Source organism: Furipterus horrens, unplaced genomic scaffold (assembly GCF_987537825.1).
Source record: "Furipterus horrens unplaced genomic scaffold, mFurHor1.1.pri manual_scaffold_8, whole genome shotgun sequence".
Lineage (NCBI taxonomy): Eukaryota > Metazoa > Chordata > Mammalia > Chiroptera > Furipteridae > Furipterus > Furipterus horrens.
Genome location: NW_028327178.1, coordinates 54,023,978 through 54,048,022, shown reverse-complemented (window position 1 = coordinate 54,048,022; position 24,045 = coordinate 54,023,978). Strand labels below are relative to the sequence as shown.

The following is a 24,045-nucleotide window of genomic DNA, read 5'->3' as shown; positions in this document are numbered from 1 at the left end:
CTCCTTGTGTTAAATAGAAGACAAAGGATTAAAGGAGGGCCCGGCATGGCTGCTGGTGTTTCAGACTCTGCTGAAGTACTCTTCCCATTTTGGAAAATACAGCAAGCAACAGGGTCCCACTTGTCTTAGTGCCATTCTTGCTTGGAAGCTGTGTGACCTGAGGTGAGTTGTCTAATGTCTCGAACCTCAGTGTGCTCAGCTGTGAGATGAAGTAACAATACCTTCTCTCGTCTGTCATAATTTGAGGGGAGATTAAATGAGATCATGAATGGGTAAGTAATTTGCAAATTGCAAAGAACAATAGAACTCTAAGGTGGTAAGAAAACACAGATTAACAAAATTGCTTACCAAAAACAGATCCCTTATAAAGAACTTGGCTCTTGTAACTTTGGGATCTTCGCCCGCATCTGGTGTTGCTGTAGAAATTACAAATGGAATTTTAATTAAGTAATGTGAAACAGAGATACAACTCTGTGGAAAACATTATATAAATCAAGTTACAAAGTTGGACTGTGGTATACTTACAGCATTAAAGGCACATGTGGCAGGCAGAAAGCTACAATGTCACTTTCATTTTTCTTTTCTCCTTTCAAGTCCTTTTAATAGTTATAACTCTCACAAAACTTTCTTTTTTGGTGGTGGGGGGATAACTTCCACTCAAATGAAATGAAAACAACCTCATTGAACACTGGCCAACCCCACAGCTACTTTCACCTTCAGCACTCTCTGGTGGAGAGAAGACCCTGCGGTCTTCAGGCCTGTGGCTGTAGCTTTGGCAGTGGCTTTGCTTATCTGGAAGCGGGCTGAGTTCTTACTCCATCAAGCTTGTTCTTAGAAAGGCCCTCGCTTACTGTTCCTGCTACAGACTGCAGCATCTGCAGCCCCTAATTAAAATCAAATGTGGCGACCACTCTGATCTAGGCCCTTCTGAGCCTTTTTCCCATGAACATACCAAGTTCATGGGATCATCATTCAATGATTTCTGTGGCCCTGTGAAATTTATTTTCCTAAACTCTAGGCTTCAAGTCAGCCTTTTCTCATCACTCTCTTCCCTTCTTCGTTACAATTACTGTGGTACTGTGGTACTGAGTTAGCCCTGACCTGGAGGCCTGCCATGCTTGGCCATGCAGAGAGGAGGGAGGAGTGAGCAGGGAAGGAGCACAGTGTGAATGAGGGTGTGTGCGGTCAGATCACAGTGTCACTAAGTGTGGGAGTGGAGGGGAGAGCAGGGGAGGAGCACGGTGTGAGGGTGTGTAGGGTAAGACCACTGTGTGACTGAGGGAGGAGCACAGTGTGACTAAGTGTCGGGGAGTTTGAGTGGTATGATCACTGAGTTTGAGTGGTATGATCACAGTGTGACTGAGTGTGGGGGGAGGAGCACAGTGTGACTGAGTGTGGGGGGGAGGAGCATAGTATTGCTGAGAATGTGGGGGAGGAGCACAGTATTGCTGAGAGTAGGGGAGTGAAGCTTTTCCTCTTCCCTAGACAGGTCAGTTTTGGCCTCCGCTTGTGGTAAGATTAAGACAGTGTTGGTAGGGATCATAAGCATGGTATAATTGTATTTCAGAAAGATGAGTTTGTCAAAGTTCAGAGAATTTTCTGGAAAGCTGAGTGAACAATCTGGGAACCTGGACTATAAGCTGTATTGACTTGATCCATAGTTGAGATGAGGGGAATGAGGGTCAAGACCAAGGTTATGAGTAGGGCAAAAAAGGAAGTGTATGTCCTCATAGATAGCATTTAGGAAGTAAGCTCCACAGAGCTGGAGTATTGACTGGTCAGGTGAGGGAATGATGGTGGGGCGGGGGCGGGGACTGGTGACTGGGAACATTACTGAGAAACAGGTAATCCAGCAACAGAGAGGGGTGCTCTGGAGATTTCCCTCAGACAGGTGGCATGCTACCTTAGCCTTGGAAAGAACACCCCTAGGCTGGCTGAGGTTAGTGCAAAGAGGCTGATGAATTTTCTTAACTTCTTTACAGAAGTTGCTAGGAAAGTCCCTTTCATTCAGCTTGATCTAGTTCAGCATTGAAATGTAAGAAGTGGTGTTGTTTTGCTGTAAGCAAATCTGTCCTACAAGTCTGGTGGCCCAGTGTCTACTCAAAACTTGAAGAGCAGCAATTGGAAATGGGGTTACCAACTCTACTGGGGTTTGCCTGGACAGGAACTTCCTGCCTTTAGCACTCAAAGTCCCAGGTCCCAGGAACACCCACAGATTGTTGGTCCCCGTGATGGGACTCACCAATGTCATAGCCAAAGTCATCCCTGGAGGCAAAAGATGTAAACATGGTGGCTGAAAGCACAGGCTTGGTAGTAAAGGGTTCAAAGCCCACCTTGTCCTCACAGGCTCTACCTGTGTGACTTTGTATAAGTGACTTTACTTCTCTCAGCCTCACTTTCCACAGGATAACACAATAATAGATACTCATGCAGCAGTACTGAGAGGGTTCAGTGTGAAGGTCAATGTAAAGGGCTAACATGAGCCCAGTTCACAGCAGGCCCAACTGAGGCACCAAGAGGTAGAGCTTATCCCAACTAATGACGTACTCACACCTGAAACTGCCCTTTCTCCAACTGTACAATTTAAATGGAAAGTCAAACTCTGAAATTTTTACAAATGGAATCCTACAGGGGACGTTTTAATACTCTCCTACCTGAGGTGGGGCAATATTTGAGAGAATTGATTTTAATAACTGAGTTTCCTAGATTCATCCGAACTGTTTGAATTATAGTTATGGGGCTAGTGAAAGAACAATTAAGTCTCTTCCTCAACTGGGATAAACTTGTTTTAAAATCTTACCATCTTCAGGAACAGTATAATTTGCATACTCTGGGAAATAATCTTCAATTTTTGATTTCCCTGCCAAGACTTTTTCTGCCAGCATATCTTGTTTGTTCAAGAACAAGATGATAGAAATGGTTCGTAACCACCTGAAAAGGAGAAATAAACATACAAATTTCACATCCATTATATGGCCAAGTACATCTAACATATGAGGAATTCAGTGAAAAGGACAACATTGCCATCTTCCTGGCAGTGTATATAGGACTTAGACATTTTTAATATAACAATATCTTGGTTCCCTACTCCATCTATAAGAAAGATGTTCTTATAATGACAAATAAGTATAGGAGTTGACTTAGCAGTTTAGCACTTTCTAACTTATCTTTCCCTGGCAGATAAATTTATTGGTACCAAAGCTAAGGTTTACTAACATAATGAATACACTTGGATTATGGTGGTGTAATTTACTAATAAAGGATAAGAAAACTAGAAGAAGTTAAAGTAAGATACAGGACTCATGAACTAATCACACAGAACATAGCTTGCAGCTGGCTTGGTTCTTCCCCTGACACCTCTGATGAGGTCCAAGGTTCTCCACTGTGGGGCAGGATGTCACTCAGATCTAGGTCACTGCACTAGAAAGGAAAGGCTAAGGGGAGGGGCTCGGGTACAGCGAAGGTATAGGTTGGAAAGTTCTCTGTCTCATTAAGTAGATGCTGAGAAATGGCTTAACATGAATTCAGTGTGCACGTCAGCAAAGCCTTTAGAAATTTTATTACTTCAAAGGAATCAAGCTGATGATTATTGCAAAGAAATCTTACTGTGAATTAGAAACACAAACCATTCTTCCCCCAAATAGAAATAGCCTTACGGTTTCTTCTAGTTAAAAAATACATAGTCCTTGTAAAAATGAAATCTTAATTATAAAAAAATTCATACATAGAAAAAATAAAATGAATTACACCCAGAAACAACTATTAGAATTTTTATGTTTTTATTTCCAGGTTTTTTTCTATCCTCATATATATATTTATCACATTTATAAAAATAAGTTCAAGGTTTTTTTAAATCTGCTTTTTCATTTAACAATATTGTGGTCACTTTCCCATATGACTATGTGTGTGTGTGTGTGTGTCTGTGTGTACACATATATATCTCTAAATTTTTAATGACTCCTACACATTTCTCTGTATTCCTAGTATTCCCTGACTCTTTCCCATTAACTGTCCTAATATTATAAAACTAAGAACAGTTGTTGAATAGCTTATTAGAGGAATACTTTTCTGATAACCCAAACTTTTTGCAAGGACAGGTTATGTTTCTGTCCTCCTTGGTGCTCTTTCTTCCCAAATATTTCCAAAGAAACTTTGATTTTGAGCTACATGTATAGTATTTGGTGTGTGTGTTTGCAGTTCAGCAGTAGCACTTTCAAACATGACTGTGCTTTTGAACTGTAACTGATCTTAGGAATCATCTAGTTATATGTGAATGTTTAAAACTGGCACTTTCTAAACTATGAAAACCAAACAAAACCAATTTTGAACCATAGATATAATCTTAGCCTTTTAGAACAGAGACTTAAATTTTCTTGACAAAGCACTATTAGAACTTTAACAAAGAATGGTTCCATGTTAAGTATGTCTATCTATGGACGGACTAAAAAAGATACTTCTTACAGTTTTGAATTTATCAGTAAGAAAAGAATGACTATATCTGAAGAATAAAAATGAAAGTAAGCTGAGTGATACTTTTAATGAAAGAAAATTTGCAATCCAGTGGGGAGACTGAATGTGTTATTTTTATAACCTGTTGTTCCAGATGCTTTCAAAAAGGTCCAGGGACTCTCTCAGCCTGTTGGTGTTGTTATCTTCCCGAATCACCATGTTGTAGCTACTGCAGGCAGCTACATAAATGATAGCAGTGACGTCTTAGAGGGAGAAGAGAGAAAAAGTTAAGACAGATTGTCACTGGGGATTATGATAAAGTACTCACCCAACTGTTCCCATTTCCAGGGTAATTTTCATTCCATGACTATAAACAATGACTCGAATCTACACTGTGTGTGTAACTGGTTGTTCAGTAATGTGTCTGACCAGGAGTCTACCCATATTACAAATGGTAAATGGAAATTTAGGATGCTTAAATTCCTAATTTATGAGATTCATATTTAAGGCATTTCATAGATGATCTCATTCAAAACTACTTAAACATAGTAGCAGGAGGGAGTGTGAGCATTCATCCCACCGTCTTGAGAGCATGGAAATCACCATTAAAGCACTGGATCCATTTTCTTCTCTCGTCCCTCTGGCCACCAACATCAAACATGCTGTGGAAGGACAACAGGACAACAATTATTTGGGGATGTGAGGGAGCACCCTGCCCTTCTGTGCTCTTCTCCACTGCTGTCCAGCCTGCTGCCCAGCCTGTGTGGCCTCGGCAGACCACTTGTGCCCAGCCCTAGGTTCACACCAGGGTGCCAAGCTGGGTGTCCACCCATTTCTGTCATCCAGCCCTCATCCTGTGGTGGTCAGGCTGGCTCGGACCCCTCTTCTCAGGGCAGCCTGTGTAGTGCACTCTTCTCCCAAGTTTCTGGCTGCAGTTTCTCTCTACCTACCTCAATACCTCAGATCATTCTCACCTCCTCAGGCCTTTCCAGTCTTGGATTCCTCCCTTCCCTAAACTTATCGTGTGTACTGCAGAACCACAGAGTCTGTATTTACTTATCTAAAAGCATGGCAGTGCACATTCGGGACTCTGCTCCCCAAAGCCTGAGGGCCGTGGGTGGGAGCTGAGTCCCCTGGCCCCAAGTCCTGTAGGACCCCAGCAGGCAGCCAGGAGAGCTTCCTTCCCACAGCCCCGCAGCAGGCCTGCTCTCAACAACACACTTACTGAAAGTTTACTTTGTCCACTTGGAATCGTGTCTCAAAAATCCCTGATGTCAGAACTCTGCATCTGAGAAGGTCCTGAGAGCAGGAAAAGAAAAGCAAACCAAGTGACATCATTGTTATCTTTCAGAAGAAAAGCCCGCATACACAGGTAACAGTTTTTCAAAGAGCAGTTTCTTCCATTGTAACTCAGACAAATGTGTTCTGGCCCTCCCGCCCCCCCACTTCCCCACTGACAAAGTCATCGTTACAGTATTGGTTTAATCTTAAGGAGACTTGATAGCTGTGTTTTTACTTTCTTTAGGATTTTTTTTCAAATCACTGATAAATGTAGCCACTGACTGTCATGCTCCTGACAACCAAATCACATCATTAGTGTTCTGGGCAGAGACCCCACCAGTGCTCTCCTGGTACAGCTGGAGCGCCAGCTGCTCTGGATTCAGAACCATTTGGGTGAGAAAGCAAAGGAAGCTGAATTCACAGATCACGGGTTTTTGGACTGGGTGCTAGTTGATTTAAGATTTCCTCTCTTTCCCGCACACTTCTATTCTCTCTAAGGTAAAGGATGATTGCAGTCTGGAGGGAATGAGAAAGCCAGTTTTACAAAGCTGACGTCTCTTGTACATTTGTCAGATGTCAGGGGTGTATTTTTCTGATCACAAATCCATGAGGATGTTAATGAAGCAGATACTGCAGTCATTCTGAAAGCTGGGAGGTGGTCTTCCCTTGCCAGCCTGACGAGAGTGCTGAGGACAGCCTCATGGAACTGACTCAAGACCAGGAAGTCTCCATTGCTCTCCCAGGTAATTCTGAGCTCTTGGAGTCAGCCTCTGAGACAGATGGAGTTCAAGGGATAGAGAAGGGCTCAGATCTCCAGGAGCGGCAGAGAAGAGAGGGCCTCCAAGAGGGACCCATGGCCAAGGCCCTCCCTGGACACAGATGCTGGGGAGTGTTGGAGAGGCAGTGTGAATGGCGCCCCCCTGACTTCTTCGGAGTTCACTAGCTCTGGAGGCATCTAGGGGGCTCCCAGGCTGAACAATTCAGGGCTCCCAATGTCTCTATGGATGTCTGAGGGTCAAAGGTTTTGTTGGGCACAGAAGGTCCGTCTCTGCTACTTGCAAAGTGGTACTTTTCTCTGGATTAACCACTGGAGAGCCTGGAGAGTGTGCTGTGGTTTGCGACTCAGACAAGGGCAGAAAGCAGAATGGGCAGAGTTTATGAAGTTGGGGAAATAAAAGTTTAATTTTCTGTTGAGAACTGCAAGAGGAATGGGAATTGCTTAGTCCTGTTGCACAAATAAAATTATTTCGATATTGGGGATTTAAGAATTTAGTATGTTTCAGAGAGCTAAGTCAATTGGGTCAATTAGCAGGGCACGGTGAGCATACCATGTGTGTATGCAGGGACGGCACAATTTGCAAGAAGTAGTTATTTCAAGAAAATTTTCTTTAATCCATTTTAAAATGACCCCTGAGTAATACTGGCAATTTCTTTAATCTCACAAGGTTCCAACAGGTAGCCAGAGCTCTAACTTCACGTACCTGGTCTGTGGGGGTGTAATCCACCAAGCTGACACTGTCGATTCTTTCCAGGAAGCTGAAAAGAAAGCCAACAGTGCTCAGAATGTTCTCTAATGACTTTCTCCTGGGTAAGGGGTGACATATGGGATAGTCACACAAGGACGGGAGGACAGGGCAGCAGAGAGCCTGAGGGACACTCCCATATTCTTTCCTGCGCCATGTGTCTGCCTGGGTAGCATACTATTCCTGATTGAGGGGTTAATGCTGCCTCTTTTTTTCTTTTTATCTCTGCCTTCCCTCTTCCCTCTTGTTCACTGCTATAAGGTTAGAGGTGAGAGGCCACTCAAGAAGTGGGAGGGGGCACAGGCCTCCTTCCGAGGCTAAGCTAGTAAAGGAAGGCCACGATGCCATGTAAACACAAAACAGAAAGTGAGATGTTCCTTTAACGTAATAAGTCCTAATAAGATCCAAAAGTGAGCAGGTTTAATCAAGCGTGCATACCCGGTGAAGGCTATAAGGTTGGTCCCAGAAGTCTGATATGTTACACAAATGGAGGCAGGGAGAAGTAAGTGGAAGGAAAGGAGATCACATTGCATCGACATGAGGAAGAAGACGGCTCTTCCTCTGCCAAACTGCCCCTCTAACCCAGCAGAGAGGCCACCCTGTCCATCTTGTCTAAAATAGCCCCTCTGTCCATCTCCATGGCAAACTTGCTTTATTTTTCTACAAAGTACTTACCACGCCTGACATGTTGTACATTTGTTTCTTATCTATTTATTCTGTCTTTTCCTCAAAGTGTGAGCCCCCCCCAACCCCCAACAGGTCTTTGGTTGGCCCAGGGGTCCCCAGCACCTCATCCGTATCTGCCCCCTTAATATTTGTCTGTTGAATGGAATTTGCTCCTCTCCTCCTCCTGGAGCTGGAAGAGGTAAGTGCCCCGCCCCCAAAGGACATGTTCAAGACATAGGAAGAGATAGGGACTGATTAGCTGGTGGTGAGAGGACCACCTCCAGCAGTGGGGCTTTAGGAAATTATGTGAGGAGATGGAGGGGGTCTCAGTGGCCCATGCTCTCCATGGCCAGGGCAAGGCTCCTACAATGGGGAGAGTGAATGTGACTTAGGGATAGGGCCCAGCTTCCCTGCCTGTCCAAGCCTGGAAGGTTTGGGTTCCATCATTGGGTATGTGGAGCAATGATTGGGCCTACCTCTAAGCCCTTGTGCTTGGGGGCATTCTGCACAGCACAGGGGTATTACCTCCCATCTCCACATGCTCTCCCCACCAGACTGCCCTATAGGTGTTGAGATGTTTTCAGCACGGGCAAGAGGGTGGCCAAAGACACAGTAAGGCCTCTTAATTCTTTTGGCCATCTTCACTCCTAGTTAAAGACAGTTCCAGTGTCCTGGTGCTGGGGTGACATTCTGGTGGCCCTCAGTCCAACCACCCTTGATTTGGTACAAGGCCCAGATGCTTCATGACCAAGAGGCAACCCCACGAGACACAAAGTGGTGGGGGCAGTGTCAGAAATGAGGTCATTTCACCTGGATCCAGGGCCAGTCCCACCCAAGCAGAAGCAGCTGTGGGAGTGGTCAGAGAAAGTCAACCCCTCCTGGAGGATTGCAGAGCTATGGTGAGGTGGCAGGGCCACTGAGAAGCCAAGGGACTCTGATCTGCTTGTGGCCTTTCTGGAAGGTGCTGCTGCATGTGTACCAGAGTTCAGTGAACTGGCCTGGGGTATGGAGCTGGTGCCTGAGACAGAGCATTCTGGACAGAGTCCAAACAACCCTGGAAATGCCACAGGAGGGGACAGCCTGGGAGCTAGAGAGACATGGAGGCCCACGGAGGGGAGAGCCCTGCCCTTGCTGGAGACCTGGTTGGAAAACCACAATGCAGTCTGGCTAAGCTGTTGCTGGTCTTGAACTTGGTGGAGTGAAGAGTGCCTTGGAGTACACACTGAGTTCCTGACCATCTAGCAGGAAAGGAGCCAAAAGATTCTGTGAGGAAGTGAGAGAGGTTTATGCTCTTTCAAAGAGAGCTCTGGACAGTAGCCCAGACAACCCAGAGGGTCTAAGATGAGATGAGCTGCTCCCTGACCCCACCCCCAACCTGTGGGCTACAATAATTCGATTCAGAAATGATCTGTTCTGTTCTTTTGTCTGGGGATATATAGTACTGACGTGATACAGAAACTAATTGTCTCTGATTAAAAGGGCTGGAAGGAAGTAAAAATTAAACTAGATATAAAGCCTTTGGCTATAGTTAGAGTTTAGGAAGCAACCAATTTCTATCAGGATGCAGGTAGGGTGGTGGGAGGTGGATGACTTGATTAAGATGGTAATAACTAGTAAAAGTAGAAACAATGGAATATGGTTTAAAAATACATCAGAAGTTTCTGATAGATGGGGTTAAAGACTGCCTTCCAAAGAAAGCGCAGTACTTTCCTGAGCGCTGCTAAAAATAAGTAGTTCTGAGATGCTGATGACAAAGGCAAAGATGTCAAGTTCTTTTCCCATCCCCGGTCTCCAGGATGGATACTCAAGATCCTTTCAGCTCTGATACTTAACCATCTAAGCGAGACCTGAGACGCAACAATGAACATTTCCAAATGTCTCTGCTGAATTGTTACTGATGCTGAATGGTATTCTGAGTTCATGGGTTTCAAGTTAGTGCAACAAAAAAAGTGAAAACTCCCCTTGAATATGAATGCATTTCCCAGTTCTTTGAAACTCTCTAAGGAATAAAGGAATAAAATAAAAGTCTGTAATAGTAGATTTCTGCCAGCCTTTTGCCTACATCTTTGGTTCAATCAATATACTTCCCAGCATGTTGTAGAAGTATCATACTTCAAATCAGAGCTCTTAAGATAATGTATATAGAGATGAGGTTGGTTTTTCTTTTAATCCTCACTCAAGGACATGCTCACTGATTTTAGAGAGAGGCAAAGGAAGAGAGAGGAGAGAAACATCGATGTGAGAGAGTAACATTGACTGGTTGCCTCTTCTACCCATTCCAAGTGGGGACCAAACTTGAAACCCAGGCACGTGCCCTGACAGGGAATCAAATCTGTGACCTTTTGGTTTAGGAGACAATGCTCCACCCAACTAAGCCTCATTAGTCAGGGTGAGATGAGTTTTAAGGGTCTTACAAGTCATACATAGAATTTCACATGACTACATTTTAAAGCTAATATTATCTTCTTAAATATGCTACTACCTGTTAACCCCCCAAATTAACCAGATTGAAGAATCCCCCCTTATAGACCATTCTTTCACTAGATACATAGTTGTAAGACAATAGCAAATTACAACTGTAAAAAAGCCACCCCCATATGGACATTATAAAAAAGGTAGTTGAAAAACAATTTACTTTGTTTTTTCATTTTCTGCTACAGCTGCGGATATTTATGTTTGCAGAAGCATTTTTAATTTCATCATCTGGATCTTCCTTCTGTTGGATATTGGTGCAAAATAACAATTATTTGTTTATTTCTCAGCTACTGTCTGCCCCTCCTCTAAAAAAACTTAAAATTCACAGAGTTCTTATTACCATGGAGTTGATCAAAAAAAGGGACAAGGAAGGGATTATGAAAACATGACTTATTTAAGAATCATTTATTTTTAATGTATACCTTTGCTTAAATGTATTTAAAATGCTATCTTTTATGAAAAATTTAGCAAGTTGGAACTCTGTCATGGCAAGTAAAAAACTTTTCCATGTTACTGAAATTGATTTAATGATGCTTATTTTCATGATATAAAAATACTGTGGAGTGATAAAGTAACAGGCAATTCTAATGAGCAGCAGGTTAAGATCCATGCTAATTATGTAACCATGCAGAAACCCCAATTTAAAAAAATCTGAGTTTTTCCTTTTGTTTCCTTTTGATTTAAACTGGCCTCATCCAAAACCCTGAGTCATCCACCTTCCTCCCCCTTACACGACCACTCCCTTAATCATTGAGCCCTCAACAATGAGGTTCTGGTTGTCATCAAACAATCTTAGGAACAAAGCTTGGGGTCTAGTGACCACAGAAGATAGCATCTAGGCCTCTATTATGTTTCAGCTCCAGACCCAGAAAAAGGGAATGTCTCGCTGACCAGACCTTTGTGAAACCAGACAGAATGACAAAATGGCTGACATCAGGATGGGATGCAGTAATCAACTAATCCCACCCTTGCACTGACCAATCATTAGAGACCACAACCCAAACGCCTTTAGTCACCATGATTAATGATTTCCCCCTATATAATCAATTCATCCCCTAGAAGCCATTGAGATGCCAGGTCTTTGAGCTCATCTGTGACATTGGGCACGGTGCCATTTCCTCAAATAATAAACCTTAACTTATTTTGCTTCAAGCTGCTGTTCAAGTTTTTTTTTGGCTCTCATGAGTGCAGGCAAATGGACCCCATTAGTTCAGTAACACTTAAAAGGTGCTACAGCAGCATCTGCAGACCCTGGAAATCAAGATTTGCAGCTGAACCGTATCCCCAGATGAAGCAATGGCTCATGCACACATCAGTTTGGGAAGCACTGTGTCTTCCTCTCCATTTTTACTGACATCCAACTCTAGGCTCTAATTTCTTTTAATCCGGACAATATAATTTCTGTGATTCATGTTCCTGCTCCTTTCCTCAGGGTAAAGTCCATGCTTTTAATCTGACCTCCAAGTCATTCACAATCTGCCTGATGTCTTCTTCATTTTTTGCTGTCAAACCTTCCACTCGTCTAATCCCATGTAGTTTTTGACCTCAGACCTTCGTGTAATACCCACTTGCTTTTCTTTGAAGCCCCAGATTAAATCCAATTCTAACAACCATGGACACTGCTAATTCCATTCATGTACTTACTGTTTCATGATTTGATTAGCATAGTATACTGCCTTTATATTGCAATTTAAGCTTTTTAAAAGTTGAGGTATAAAATACATGAAGTGCACTACTCTTGTGTTCATCTGGGTGACTTTTTTACATCTCTATACACGTATGTCCATTTTTCTCTTAATGTGTATGACTTATCTAAATAATTGTGTTGAGTACCACTTGAAGCAGATTTCTTTTGATTTCTAGAAAGAAACCCAAGATAACCAGCACCTGATATACTTTAGCCTAACTCTTTTATTGTAATCAGTCATTCTGAATAAACACTGCTGAATTGTTTGTCCTGACACTATTTAGGAGGCAGGATGTATAAACCTCAAAGAGCAGGAGCAAAGATTTGAATTTGGAGAAATGCCTGAAGGAGAAGGACAGTGTTCTGAGGGACTATAATGGGGCTCTGGCCAAGTGCCCACTGCACCCACCTTACCCACTGTGTACATTGTCATTAGAGAGCTCTGGGCATGATCATGAGGGAGGTATGCATTCATACTGAAGATATCAGCAGGAGCCCACTGAGCTGGGGACCACACTAGGCCCAGAAATCATGGCCAAGACAGATACTGTCCTGTTCCTTATGGAACTTACCAACTGGTTGTAGGAAAAGCAACCTAGGTAAACCAGGCAGGCATTTTGCTAATGCTAGTCGGTTGATTATAAGAAAAAAAAAAAAACAAAAAAAACGACAGGGGCTTCCTCACCAGTTTGTTAAATGTCCACTGGCTTGTGACTTTTTGCCAATAGTATTGAAAGTCTTGAGCTTTGGATTTTGGCTACAGAAATGCCTCCAAAAGGGTGTTGTGTATATTGTAAAGGAAGAATCTAGAACAGAAGGTTCCTCACTTCTGTTTCACAATGTGAGATTGTCTGGCTGATCCTGAGACTATATTCAATTAATAAGGTTATCACAGGGGGGCTTATTTTAGGTGGTTCTTTTCCAAACCAAAGACAGCTGGGTAGGCACACAGTGTTCAATACTCATTGTATGTCTCTATTTAAAAGGCATAAACATTCCTTCAAGAAGAAATGGCTTTAGTAAGAAAGTTCTCCAATAGTGCACATATCATCGGAACTGAAATAAATTAAATAGTTCATAAAATAAACTAAAAGTTTATTCTAAATCCATGTTAGGAACTGTACATTTGAAGGCAGGAAAATTTTTTTAAAAAGTAAAAATTGTACTAGTAGTTGCATGGAAGATTAACTATTTAATATTTCCTTGATATGTTTGAGTCAGGTCCTTTTGAAAATTATATCTATCTGTAGCCTGGGGAAGTTTCAATATGAGGAAGAATCTTGTTGCCTTGAAAAAACTTATTATAGAAAAGAAGTAATAGCTAGGGCTTCTAGAATTTTTAATGAAAATTCCATGCTAACTGAACAGAAATTTAAGTGGTAAGGGTGAGCTTGGAAAAGTATCATGCTTTCTGAACCAAACCTATCTCTGAATTATTTTTCTTAAATAGCTTTTTAAACAGGATGCACACTCATATGCAGTAACATGCAATTTAAAATGATTTATTTGACAAACTTCTGTGGTTTACATTTCAGCATTTCATCAATTGCAAAAATGAGGAAATAATTCATGGGTCTAATAATAATAATTATCGAAATAATATTTGTGGTTCCTAAAAATGTACATTTATATAGTTTGAAATGAACATATTTTATGAAACTTCAAGCTTATTTAAGCATTATTTAATCTCACAAAATATATTAATATTGTTGGGAATATTTGTACTGTAAAAGGGTCTTCAATTTAAAAAAGGATTCAATATTAAGCTATTTCCAAGGTTTTAATTATTTTTTCCAGTCCAGAGGGGTTACGACTCATGCTATACTCACACAGCTGCCTCTGTGCAAACATGTGGATGAGAGACACCAAAAGTGGGGAGTTCTAGAAAGATGTGGGGCAGACAATGGATAGGTGTCCCTTACAGAAACTTCAGAATAACAACCAGTCAGATATAAGGATACTTAAATATGAGGGCTAGTTTTCATCTGCATATGTTTTTTCCCCCTTAAACACCTTCATTCACAACTGGAAAACATGTTATAATGGTGAATTTTTCAAAGGACCTGGGAGAGTTCCTATGAATTATTTTCTGGAACATTGGAATTCTCTTATGGAGAAATCTTCCAGTGAAGGAAAGGGGGAATTTAAAAATGTCCACAAGTACTTAGATTAACATACTTGCCAAAGCAAAAGCAAATAGATGTCCTTTGTGTTTTGAGGCTACAAGAAAGTTTTGGCTACAGGATTTCCTTTTCAGCTAGAAATACACGCTGCCATTCCAGAAAGGTGGAAGGCAGCATAGCTGGGCTCTAGCCTTAGATGGTCAAGCATGTCATCCAATCCTGCATTTTTCCTTCCTTCCTGACTGCCAGCTGCCTGCAAGGCTAAGTAAAACATTCCAACTTATATTTCCAAGGTTTTTAATGAGTTGTTTTAACAACATAATAAATGCAAAGAACTAGAATGTAAAATGCTGTTTTAATTTTATTTCCATTTTTGGTTGTTAAAATCAAAAGAAAACTTGCAAACACACAGTCCCAGGGTTTTTTCAAACCAATTAACAGTTCTTTGGCAATGTCAGAGTGAGTAATGTGACTGCCATGTTAATCGACATATTTTATAAGAAGTCTAATTAAAGTGTTGAAATAGGAAAATAACTAGAAATGTTAGAGAAGTTCAACTGAAAGAAACACCATATGTTAAACCTGTAAATCTTAAAAAGAAAATCCTCTTTAGTAAATAAAAAAAATAATTGAACATTTTTTCTCATATGGAAGTTACATGGCATTTGTTATAGACAACTTATACACAAAAGATTTACCAAACGTAAACAGTAAGAGGGTATTATGCAAGAATGTACTAAGGCAATTTTAATATAAGTTACGAAAACAGATTAATAGTCAACTGTAGTCCCGTTTTGATGGCAAAAACAAAGGATGCACAAAAATAAATCTATTAAATAATCTGAATGAGGTATTGATAGCCTTGTAATCAAAGTAATCATTCTCCTGTTTAATTTTTATGTACCACATGCCAATTTTATATATTATCAATTACACTAAATTAAGACACACTTTAATTTCGATACTTTGGGCAGAAAACCGAATAGACGGGAACTAGAGATTTGATCAAATTTTTGAGAAAGATTTATACAACAAATTAACTAGTCTTGTTAAAAGGCAGCTATAAAAATACACATCACAAGCTATACAGAACTTTAAAATCCAGTTAAAGATGAAGAAAGCCTGGAATTTCTTAATGTATCTGTGAGCACTGTAAACCCCAAGGTAGAAGCATTCAGCATTCTGGCATATTCAAAGTTTCTAGTGTTTAATATCTCTCTAATACACAGAGAGCATTTCAAAAAGTAGGTTACGGACAGGAAACCTTAGTTAGTTCTGTTGTCACACTTGGTCTCTCAGGCGGGCCAGTCTCTGGGATAGTTCATCCTGCTCCGCCGAGGCCACGCTCGTGCCCACGGAGCCGGTCTGCCCCTGCGGCAGCTCCATGTTGAGGTCTAGGCCGGCCTCGTCTGCCATTTCCTGGAGCAGCATATCTACTTGGTTCTGGGGAGTGGTCAGCGTCGTGGTGCTGCTCATCGTGTCTTCCATTTGCTGAGTCTGGACGTCCAGCGTCTCAAACTGATGCTCGAATTTGTCCATCAAGGCAGAGATCTTCTCCAGATTCATGGTTTTCAAGGTCGCGTCCATCGACTTAACCACTCCGGCCATTGACTTGGTCACCTTGCCCATCGTCACTGCCGTCTGGACTCTGGCAGCCACCGCATCTACCCGCGCACTCATTCTCAAGAAATTCACCGCCTGGTTCTTCTGGCGAATAGCATTTTCAGCATGTATCCTCGCAACTTCCATATTGCCCTTCTGAATGGCCTTTTTAATTTTGGCCTTTTCGGCCTTTTCCTCCTTGTCGCATTTTTTGGCACTTCTGCTCAGTTCTTTGGCCGCGAACTTTAGGTTGAACAGGTGTTTCTCCATGTTGGACATAGTCGGATGGCTACTCGGGGTGGGCAGCCAGGCCGGAGATGTGCTCTGAGGGCAGAAAGGAGCTACGCCCGGGTCGCCGCTCCTTTGTTTTGGTCCGACTTCCTGTTTCTGTTGCGCGGCGCAGGCGGTGACGTCAGAGCTCGGCGCCGGGAGGTGCGGCCCGAAGGACCGAGCAACTCCAGGAACGCCCCCTGGGGCAGGCTGTCGCCTGTCTCCACCGACGCTGGCGGGCTGAGTACTGCGGTTGCCCTGCTCTGCTCTGAATTCTGCCCAGTATATGAGCATTAGGAGGGTCACAAAAACTCGTGCCCACACGCACTTTCCTAGGCATATATCTACTGAAACGTGCAGGATGTGTCTAGAGCTGCATGTAAAAAATACCCAAACTCTAAAATTGGCAGGCTTTGTGGTGTCTGGGCAGAGGGCTAAAAACTCAGTCAACTAGGTCTGCAGACCAAAGCGTGCTTTATTTGCATGGGTAACTTCCACTTTCTCAGGGGAACCCGAAACCATGGATTATTAATATATTAAAAAACAAAACAAAAGTTGTGTCATTGTTCTGCCTCTCAAATCTTTGACTACAATTTGGGCTTAAGTCCTGTGACATCCTTTTATTATTATTTAACCAACGGGTAAAAATACCTTCAAAACCGTGGACCACCACATTTTTACCGTGGTTGGAAGTACGGCTTATAGGCGAATTGCCAGCAACTACCATCCAAATATCTTTCTATAACTGAGTAAAAAAACCAAAAAAAAAAAAAGAAAGAAAGGAAAAAGACTATCATTTATCGACATGATTCTATTTGATGTTTTATAAATATCCCAGGCATTTCACTCACATTTAAGTTTGACAGGTTAAATTGTCATTTTAAATTATGCAGGGAGAGAACAGTGAAGTATTGGGACCCACACCCACTGGCATACATCAAACCTGTCACTATGTATTATACCCTTTAAAAATGCATGCTTTCAAATGACAGCAGTATGCTGTAGCTTTTTTCTCTTAGAAAGATTCCTCAGATACAGCAATAAAATAAAAGAAGGCCCAAGCTGCCCTAATGAGTAGAGTTGAAAATGATGACTGAGAACTAATTCTGTTTAGAGATTATTTTAATTCAGAGTCTCACTATCCCTTCGTGCCTCCTGTGATAACTTTCCAAGTGTCTTGCACCACTAATTAAAAGTGTGCTGGTGTCACATGCATATTCCTAAAACACAGCTCTGATTACATCACTCTTTTGCTCCAAGACCTGGGCAGAAAGGCGGAACTCATCTATTTGGCAGGGTTGATCCCTGCTATCCCCTCACTTTCCGTCCCCTGTGCACCAGTTAAACCAGAGTGAAGCCTGGTCTTCCCTCCCATTCATCTTTGCCTATTGCCCTCCTCACAAGCTACCTTCTCCAGGAAGCCTCCCAGGTCCCCTTCCTCTGCTACAACACACAGGTCAGGCTGTCTGAGGGGACAGGTCACCTATTATATTATAAACCAAGTGGAAACGGAGAACGGTCTTATTTCTCTCCTCCAGTGGACAGCAAGTGCTCTGTACACAGTAGGCACTGCCTCCAGTATGACTTTGCTGAACTGAATGTGGTTAGCAGGGCATTGGATACCTTTGTTAGCAGGTGGGCCAAGATGACTTTTCCTTAAAGTAGAACTGTTTCTTCACCTGACACATTTCTAAAAACAAAATATAAAAAACAAATAGAAGAAATCTATTTGAAGTGGGGCTACAGGGCCTATGCCCCTTCTTTGCTGAACCCCATCCTACCCTTCCTTTCTTTTGGGTCCCTGGCTTTCCTTGCATTTAGCAAACCATTTTCTTAACCCTATTCTGTGTTACACAGTTTGCTTAATAACAAATTCTCATTAGGTGAGGACATTTGCTACATAAGCATGAAAAACTTTGACAGATTATGAGGATAATGACAACTAACATTTATTAAGTACTGATGTGCCTGGAATTGTTCTAGCAACTTCACATCAATTAGCTCATCTTATCCTTACAAACCTTATGAGACAGACACCAATTAACACCTCCAATGTACAAATAAGGAATCCCAAGCACAGAGAGCTAAGCAGCTGGCCTGCAACCACCCATCTGTTAAGTGTCAGAAATAAGGTTCCATAGGTATAGCAGGGACCAGTAATAAAACATTGGTGAATCCAATAAGTTAACAAAAATAAAAGACTGGTTATCTTTGGATTAAAAGAAGTCACATTTACCAGTTGTCTTCAGAGAAGATTGAGAAATTGCGTTGATTACAAGGTTAATATAACTAAGAAGGATTGCTAAAATAAGTTATCATACCCTAAAGCTACATTCACTGAATAATGAAATAATGGCACGTCTCCTCTCCAGGCTGGTCAGACAGTCTAGAGAATGGGGTGGAGTTCCAAGAGTTGAATTTTCAGAGATTAGGGCAGGCTGAAACACAGAAGAGAAGGCTGATCTCACGTTTGGCAGCTGCCCCTGCTCTCCCTGAGCTGGGTATATTTCTTAGGCCCCCTGTGATTTTCTCTGTTCTATCACATCCTAGCTACACCACCCCCAACCCTGTTGTGTCAATATAACTTAGAGCTAACAACTCTCACTTTTACATTTCTAGAGCAAGTCTTCTTCTGAGTTCCAATATACCTAACAGGGTATATTGTTGGAATTCTTCTGACACTGGAAAATTTGGGGTGGGAGATTGTTTGCTCCACCAAATTACTTAAACTCAAGCCTTCCCCCCCAAATTGTGCATCCTTTCTTACTAAGTGGCACCCCCCTTCCAAGTTTTCCAAGTCACATTCTTAAGAATAATCCTAGATTACCCATTTCATGTATCTAGCAAAAGGGAGATTATTTTGGGTTTATGAGAGATTATAAAGGGAGACTTTGGTCCTACAATTCTTTAAAAAAATGTTTATTGATTTTAGAGAGAGAGGAAGGGATGGAAGGAGAAAGGGAGGGAGGGAGAGAGCAAGAGAAACATCAATGTGAGAGAAAAACATTGACCAATTGATCAATTGTCTCCCATATAGAACCTGACCAGGGATCAAATTCACAACCTATACATGTGCCCTGACTGGGAATCAAACCCCCAAACTTCTGGTGTTCAGGATGAAGCTCCAACCCACTGAGCCATATCAGCCAGGGCTGGTCCTATAACAATTCTGATTGTACATGAGAACCTTCTGGACTCAATTCATGGTGTAAAAAAGAATATACAGTGTACAGTCACTAGAACAGTAAGAACTTCTGCAATAACATCACTTCCTTATGACACTCATAGCTAAAGTAGAAAGACTTTTTAAGGGACTGTAAGAGAATTATAACTCGAGCATAGATATCTCTAGAAAGCCACGAGTCAACGTCAAGCCAGTTAATTACTATTTTCATTCTTTTTCACACCATTTTCACCAAATACATTGGCAAAACCTATAATATCCACTTTTAGAAAGAAATGGACACTGTCATACACTGGTAATGAGTGAAAACTGTGTAATTTTACTTTTCTTTTGATTTTACTTACAAGAAGTATATTTTATTTTATTTATTTATTTATTTATTTATTTATTTTTGTTTTTCAATTACAGTTGTCCCCTTTTCTCCCCATTTCTCTACCCCACCCAACCCAACCCCTCTCCCGCAATCATATCCCTCCCTGTTGTCCATGTCCATGAGTCATTTATACATGTTCCTTGACTAAACCCTTCCCTTACTTATTCCCCTTCTCTCCCTCCCCCCTCCCCTCTATTGACGGCTATTCTGCTCTTTGTTCTATTTAGTTCTTTTGTTTGTGTTGTTCTTTAGTTTCCTGTATTAGGTGATATCATATGGTATTTTTCTTTCTTTGCCTGGCTTATTTCACTAAGCATAATTCTCTCTAGTTCCATCCATGTTGTCGCAAATGGCAGGAGTTCCTTCTTTCTTTCTGCTACATAGTATTCCATTGTGTAAATGTACCACGGTTTTTTGATCCACTCATCTACAGATGGGCACTTAGCCTGTTTCCAGCACTTAGCTATTGTAAACAGTGCTGCAATGAACATAGGGGTGCATAAGTTCTTTTGAATTGGTGTTTTAAGATTCTTCGGGTATAATCCTAGTAGTGGAATCACTGGTTCAAAAGGCAGTTCCATTTTTAATCTTTTGAGGTAATTCCATACTGTTTTCCATAGTGGCTGCACCAGTCTGCATTCCCAGCAACAGTGCAGTAGGGTTCCCTTTTCTCCACATCCTCACCAGCACTTGTTGTTTGTTGATTTGTTGATGATGGCCATTCTGACAGGTGTAAAGTGGTATCTCATTGTAGTTTTTATTTGCATCTCCCTGATGGCTAATGATGTTGAGCATTTTTTTCATGTGTCTATGGACCTTCTGTATGTCCTCTTCGGAGAAGTGTTTGTTCAGGTCCTTTGCCCATTTTTTAATTGGGTTGTTTGTTTTCTTGATGTTGAGTCGTATCAGCTCTTTATATATTTTGGAAATCAGTCCCCTGTCTGTGATGTCATTGGCAAATATGTTTTCCCATATGGTTGGTTTCCTTTTCATCTTGCTGATGTTTTCTTTTGCTGAGCAGAAACTCTTTAGTTTGATGTAATCCCATTTATTTATTTTTTCCTTTATTTCTCTTGCTTTAGGAGATGTATCCGTGAAGAAATTGTTATGTGAGAAGTATATTTTATTGATTATGTTATTACAGTGGTTCCAATTTTTCACCCTTGCCCCCCTACACCCAGCACCTCCTATTCCCTCTGGCACCACCCCTTAGTTCATGTCCATGGGTCATTCATGTAAGTTCTTTGTCTACTCCATTTGCTATACTGTTCTTTACATCCCCCTTTCTATTCTGTACCTACCAATTTGTACTTCTTAATCACCTCACCTCTTCACTCATTCTCCCCCTTCCATCTCCCAACTGATAACTTTAAAAATGATCTCCATATCTATTATTCTGTTTATGTTCTGCTTGTTTGCTTAGTTTGTTTTTTAGATTCAATTGTTGATAGTTGTAAATTTATTGCCATTTTAATGTTCTTAGTTCTGATCTTCCACTTATTCTTAAATAAGTCCCTTTAACATTTCATATAATAATGGCCTGGTGATGATGAACTCCATTAGCTTTACCTTTTCTGAGAAGCACTTTATCTGCCCTTCAATTCTAAATGATAGCTTTGCTGCATAGGATAATCTCAGTTGTAGGGCCTTGCTTTTCATCATTTGGAATACTTCTTGCCCGTCTCTCTCGCCTGCAAAGATTCTTTTGAGAAATCAGCTGACAGTCTCAGGGAGACTCCTTTGTAGGTAACTATAACTTTTCTCTTCCTGCTTTTAAGATTCTCTTTAATCTTTAACCTTTGACATTTTAATTATGATGTGTCTTGGTGTGGTCCTCTTTGGGTCCATCTTGTTTGGGACTCTCTGTACTTCTGGGACTTACATGTCTATTTCCTTCACTAAATTAGAGAAGTTTTCCTTCATTATTTTTTAAACTAAGTTTTCAATTTCTTGCTCTTTCTCTTCTCCTTCTAGCACACTTATGGATCAAATGTTGATATGTTTGAAGTTGCCCCAGAGGTTTCTTACCCTATCCATGTTTTATTGGATTCTTTTTTCTTCTTGCTGTTCTGGTTGAATGTATTTTTCTTCCTTATGTTCCAAATCATTGATTTGATTCTCAGCTTCATCTACTCCACTGTTGGTTCCCTGTAAATTTTTCTTTATTTCATTTAGTGTAACCTTCATTTCTGCTTGGGTCATTTTAATGCTGTTGAAGTATCCAATGTGTTCCTTGCTCTAATAATAACTAGTGCTTTGAACTCTGCATCTGATATATTGCTTATATCCATTTTATTTAGTTATTTTTCGTGGAATTTTATTCTCTTCTTTCACTTGGGCCATATTTCTTTGTCTCCTAATTTTGACAGCCTCTCTGTGTTTGTTTTTATGTATTAGGTAGAAATGTTTTGACTCCCTGTTTTAGTAGTGTGGCCTATTGTAGAATAGTGCACCAGCAAGTTAGATGGGACAGAGCCTTAGGTAATTACCAGGGTGGGACAGCCAATGTGAACCAGGTTGTTGGAATCTCTGATATGGTGTCACCACTCTGTGGCTCTGTGTAGGAGAGGACTCAGAAAAAGGATAAGGCTGCTGCCTAGCCTCTGGAGTGTTGTCCAGGAGGAAGTTTTTCCCTGGCACCCTGCCTGATGCCAGAAACTTCAGTTTCTCCCTGTATGCCACTGGTGTCCTTCCATCCACTACCCTGGTGCTGAAGTACAAAGGAGTGAGTCTTCATAAGTCCAAAGTCTGTTTTGAGCCCTTTAAGAGAAGTTGCCTGAGAATCCTGCAGTTTCTTCTGCCATCCCAACCCCTACTGGTTTTTATAGCTAGAACTTATGAGGATTTATCTTTCTGGCACTGGAACCCTTGTCTGGGTGGTCTGGTGTCGGTCTGGGATCCCTTGCTCCCAAGGTATCCCTCCTGATTTTTATCCACCACATGTGGATAGAGACCTGTCTATGTCTCTATACTTCCTACCAATCTGGATGAATGTGACTTCTTTAATTCCTTGTTTGTTGGACTTCCATACAGCTTGAGTTTCCGATGATTCTGGGTGATAGTTGTTTGTAGTTTAGTTGTAAATTTTGCTGTGGTTATGCAAGGAGGCAAGCCATGTTTACCTACACCTCCATCTTGACTGGAAGTCCTCTTGTTTGTATTTTATTAGCACTTATTTTTATGCTGAATTTACTCCTGGGCCATAACTTTTTGTTTCTTCAGTTTCTTCTTGAATATCTTTTTCTTCTGTACAACCTCCTCCTCTGAAAAGCTGCTCGTTTTCAGTAGGATCATCTCAGTGTGGCAGGGAGAGCTCATATATGGGCTAATCTCATGAACTCTGTAAGTATGCAGCACATCTTGGGAGCTTTGTTCACTGAATGTAGTCAATTGCTAGAGAATCTACATCTAAACCTTAATTTCAGCATTAACCTTTGCATTTTTAAGCGGGTGCAGCAAAAATTCAGCACTCTTTTTGGGTGACTGATACTGTGTCCAGCTCTACAGTTCAGCCTTGGCACAACTTCCAACTCCACCATTATAACAAGGGAATGGCACATGTTGCTTCTGTAAAGTGACATTCTTCAGATACCTGGTGGCTTTTGGGATACACTTACCTTGATGGTCTGGGAAGTTTCATGAGTGTTCTTTAAGTGAACAAAAAGATTTGAACCTCTTGATTTGCATGATTTTGTGGGGTTTTCTGGATCAAGTAAATAGTAAACCATTTTAAGAGGTTACTTCAGGCCACTTTTAGGAAGAGCTGTATAACTTTTGAACTGGTTATTTTTATCATAAAATGGGGAAAATGTGCTATAATTTGGCATATATGGCCTATTTCTTTTCCTTCCTTTTTTTGAACCAATACAAAGGATTAAATTTGAGATATTTAAGCAAGAAATAGCTTAATTTCTTGGAAAAAAAATCATTTACTAAATTTAAAGATATTTTTAAAAAGGAAATAAATAAATATAAAAATAGTGCTATTGCGTGTGTTAAAATATTGCTGGATTCTCATAGGTAGGTTTCTATTTGTTTGAAATGTTATACCAAGAATTATCTTTCAGAGCTCCTCCTCACCACATGTGTATATTCATGTTGATTTGCTCAGTAGAAGTCTGCTCTTTTAGATATTTTTATGGTGACATTTTGGTTCACAATGTTGCACATGGTACCAGTGAACCTCTGGGATACATAGATGCTCATTAAAGTCTTGTTGAAGGTATAAATGCACCCAAAGGAAATGGCATTGGATATATATCCACTTGGTGACCATTTCAAAAAATATATTACATATATTACTGTGTGTATTGTATGCATATTTTTCTTTATATATGCCCTTTTGTATAGGAATACAGCTATAAATTTAAAACTCTGAGACTTCTCAAATCTCATAAAACTGCAAAGTCATT

General features: G+C 41.0%; 2 protein-coding genes across 3 annotated transcripts in view; both read right to left on the bottom strand.

Annotated features, from left to right (window-relative positions):
• The window catches only part of GNAL (G protein subunit alpha L), a 164,851-nt gene that overhangs the window by 3,483 nt on the left and 137,323 nt on the right, over positions 1-24,045 (bottom strand). For both annotated transcript variants that reach the window (XM_090285824.1, XM_090285825.1), the window contains exons 6-11: positions 7,212-7,266; positions 5,675-5,748; positions 5,053-5,111; positions 4,592-4,712; positions 2,801-2,931; positions 349-416 (exon numbers count right to left, since the gene is read on the bottom strand). In XM_090285824.1, coding sequence (XP_090141950.1) covers positions 349-416; positions 2,801-2,931; positions 4,592-4,712; positions 5,053-5,111; positions 5,675-5,748; positions 7,212-7,266 — 508 coding nt within the window. The remainder of the gene's footprint in view (positions 1-348; positions 417-2,800; positions 2,932-4,591; positions 4,713-5,052; positions 5,112-5,674; positions 5,749-7,211; positions 7,267-24,045) is intronic.
• Positions 15,039-16,214, bottom strand: CHMP1B (charged multivesicular body protein 1B). The gene has a single exon (XM_090285156.1). The coding sequence runs from the start codon at positions 16,083-16,085 to the stop codon at positions 15,486-15,488; it is 600 nt and encodes a 199-aa protein (XP_090141282.1). The 5' UTR covers positions 16,086-16,214; the 3' UTR covers positions 15,039-15,485.